Source organism: Asparagus officinalis, chromosome 9, assembly GCF_001876935.1.
Source record: "Asparagus officinalis chromosome 9, Aspof.V1, whole genome shotgun sequence".
NCBI classification, from domain to species: domain Eukaryota; kingdom Viridiplantae; phylum Streptophyta; class Magnoliopsida; order Asparagales; family Asparagaceae; genus Asparagus; species Asparagus officinalis.
Window position 1 is genome coordinate 61485282 of NC_033802.1, and position 3725 is coordinate 61489006.

Here is a 3725-nt window from a genome sequence, read left to right on the forward strand (position 1 = left end):
TATAAATGCTATAAAACCCCCCTCAACCTTCTCCCTCTCTCTCTCATGTTCTCGTCTCTCTCTACTCTCTCTACTCTCTCTACTCTCTCTCTCTCCTCCCTTTGAGTTTGCTATCCACAACAAAATGTTACATGTGCTCTTTTGAAGCTTAGCTCAAGGGACCAACTATATATAATCTCATACAACCAATCAAAAGAGAGAGAGAGGGAGAGAGGCGGAGAGCAAGAGGCTGGTATCGTATAGCTATTGCCAATGGAGAAGCCAAGTCCGAGACCAGGTATCGTCGTGCACCAAAATGTAATGACCAAATTGCCCCCGGGGTTCAGGTTCCACCCAACCGATGAGGAGCTAGTCGTCCAATACCTCCGGAGAAAAGCCTACTCGTGCCCATTGCCCGCCGCCATCATCCCCGAGATCGACCTCGGGAAACACGACCCTTGGGATCTCCCCGGTAAGAATCTACAGTGGGTTTTTTTTTAAAAAAAAAGAAATCAATAAAACAGGAAATTCCATGCATTACGCTGTCGCAGCTCAATCTTATGCCGCTTGTGAACTGAACTTGTTAGGTGGGCGTGAACATGAGAGATATTTCTTCGCCCTTAGAGAGGCGAAGTACCCGAACGGTAATCGCTCTAATCGGGCGACTGGATGCGGGTACTGGAAGGCGACGGGGAAAGACAAGGCGATCGTGGCGTCGAAGTGCAATCAAGTGGCGGGGATGAAGAAAACCCTAGTCTTCTATTGCGGAAAGGCCCCCAGCGGGTCAAAGACCGACTGGATAATGCACGAGTATCGCCTAGCTAGCCCTCCTCAGAGAAAGAAGTCGACCAATGTAAAAAATTCAAGCTTCCTCTCAACTCACACCAAATTTATGCATCTCTTTTCGCTTAGTTTTTTGAAGTGGCTACGCTCTTTTGCAGAGTTCCATCGTCCTCCCCCCAAGAGATTGGGTGTTGTGTCGCATATTCATGAAGAAAAGAGCTACAAGGATGGATACGGACACCGAGGAAGGAGAACATCCCGTCGGTTTCATAGACTTCTTGGGTCAGCGAAGAGACGATCGTCGCCCTTCCTCACCGTCCAACTCAGATTCTAGTTGCGTTACCTACACGTGATTCTAGCAATGGAGATGATCACACTTCGTCGTCTCCATAAGGAGGGAGGAGGAGGAAGAAGGGGAGAACATAGTGAGGGAGGGGGCGGAAAAAAAAAATAACCTTTATATATGAGCCTTTTTTTGCGTATATTTAAAAACTCTTAGGGACTTTGTAAGTTTTTCTAAGATGTAAACTTTGTGTAAGTTTCTTCTCGATGCAAAAGAGAGCCTCTGTATACATATCGTGCTAGCCTAGAGCTTCAAATTGTACGTCTTTCCCTTTGCACAAATTAACATGGCAATATGAATTACTGAACTACGTATAATTCAATTGCAAATTAATATGGCTCATCATTGTACCAAGATTGCAAAAAAGCCCCTGATCCGCACAATCATGACGTCATCAATGAGGGGGGGTGGGGGTGCACAAGAAAAGGATCCGACGGGCACGGATCCATGTGAGATGCCCTCGGTCAGAGGGAACTCCTGCGAGTGGGCCACTTGGCCAGAGACACGAGTCTCAACCCAAAATATTTGCTCAAGATTGCGGAATTGACAAGGGGAGGGTGGAGATCAACATCAAGAATGCGACCCATGATGTAGTTGTGCCCTGTTGTAGCTAGGCTTTGATCAGGTCTACGCACTTTGGTCAATGTTGGGGTTAAATTTTGCAAGCAACGTCCCACTCCAGTGAGCTTCTCAACCTCCCAAGAGGGTAAAACCAAAAAGGGCATTTACGTGAATTATATGCATTTAAAAAAAGGGGTTTTCGACCTACACGTATAATTTGATTGATGTTATATGACACCTGACCTATAATATTAAGTTAATTACGAACATAGCTTAAGCTGATCCTATGTCATACCTAGTATTACGGGTGCAAGCCAGTTGGATACCGATAGGATATGATACGTATCGTATCTCCATCCAATTAGCAATCATCAGAATATATATATCGCTAAGGAAAATATATACCAGTATACACAAAAATCAAATACAAATACATATATAAAGTAAAAGGATAATATATGCAAAGGCAAAACGAATAGGGGGAAAACATGTAAGATTGAAAAACGTACCAAGAGAGACCCCTAACGTATTCTTCACGTCTAAAAAGCTAAAACTAAATCTCTGAATCATCGAGATCAACCCTAAATCGATTAGTCTAACGGTCAAAACGATTGCAAATGCGTGACCAACATATATTCTGATATTTCGGATAAGGATCCAAAATTTTCACTACATACTCATATCCGTAATCGTATTCCGTCGAATATGGATGCTAGTCAGAGTATAGGAGACCAGACATATTATACCTTCGTCAACATACTATTAAAGAAATAAACTATCAAGTAATCAAAGCACACCAAGAAAAACATGTCATGCACAGCTGGTCTATTGAGGGCACCCAGCCAAAATAGTATTCAGTAATGTTAATGTACGCCATTCACTAGTAGTCCCACATTATGACATCATCCATCCGAGCCGGCCACAACCCAAGCAACAGGAGTTGAATTCAAATCTTATGAATGAAAGCAACACCATTGCAAACGCTGAAGACGCCAAGGGAAAAAAAAAAGGGCTTTCAAACTGGTAATTAAGACGATGTTGTAATTTGCAAATAGTTTCCCACAAGAAAGAAAATAAACAACTGAAGAAAAATTATCGCATCCAACAAGTAAATTGTGGCGATTAATGGAGGTATCAGAATGAATGTGAGAACCAGTTGAGGTGAATAACCTCGAATTCTAAGAGAGAAGGTAGTTCAGCAACCTCAAAAACAAATACATTTGATGATAATAGTACTGCAAGCAACAATCAAACGAGAACCAGCATGAGCAACCGTAGACATAACTTTATAGTTGAGATTACAAATGCAAAGCAGTAGGTTAACAACTACACAGACTAATGAATCTTATAACTTTTAACAAATTGATTGCAGTGCATCTCTATGATCTTATATCATGTGCTATTTACTAAGTAGAGGTGTCCTCAACACAAATGATATTAACAAAAGACTTGAATAACATGCAAAAGCCACGATGGAGAGCGAAAAGCTTGACATACTTCAATGCTTGCGGTATGAGATCACTCCATGAACAGTGACTAAGGCAACTAATAGGCCATCTATAGTATGCAAGCCTATATTCATTGTGTGGGGCTACAAAAAAATTAATAGCAAACTTCCAAGTTTAAAGGAGATGGAAGCACATGGGAAACTTGAAATGCACAAATAACCAAAACCAAGGAAAGAAACAACAATCCATAAGAAGCCTTCAAGCTTTCTAATTATAAATCATACAAATGGTTGATTACACTTTTAGTTCATGATGCAAGCCCTTTTGTAGCTGCAATCACATAACAACAAGGCACCTTGATTTTCTGCATATATTTAGCTAATGACTAGATGAATGCATATAATTAAACAGATACAGCATCACCTAACTAAACCTTCACAAGAATAGGCAAGTTTAGAGATTAATTACAGGTAAAACAACACACAGGAGAGACGCCAAGCTCAGTCAATAATAGAGTAGATTCACTGCTCATCTAACCCGTAATGCATTTTCGCAAAACAATACAAATTAAGCAAGGATATGAATATTAAATTCATGGACGGTGTTAATTA

At 41.0% G+C, this 3725-nt stretch overlaps 1 protein-coding gene across 1 annotated transcript; it reads left to right on the forward strand.

Annotated features, from left to right (window-relative positions):
* Positions 25 to 1422, forward strand: LOC109824436 (NAC domain-containing protein 83-like). Its single transcript, XM_020391034.1, has 3 exons — positions 25 to 451; positions 567 to 832; positions 921 to 1422. The coding sequence occupies exons 1-3, from the start codon at positions 253 to 255 to the stop codon at positions 1113 to 1115; spliced, it is 660 nt and encodes a 219-aa protein (XP_020246623.1). The 5' UTR covers positions 25 to 252; the 3' UTR covers positions 1116 to 1422.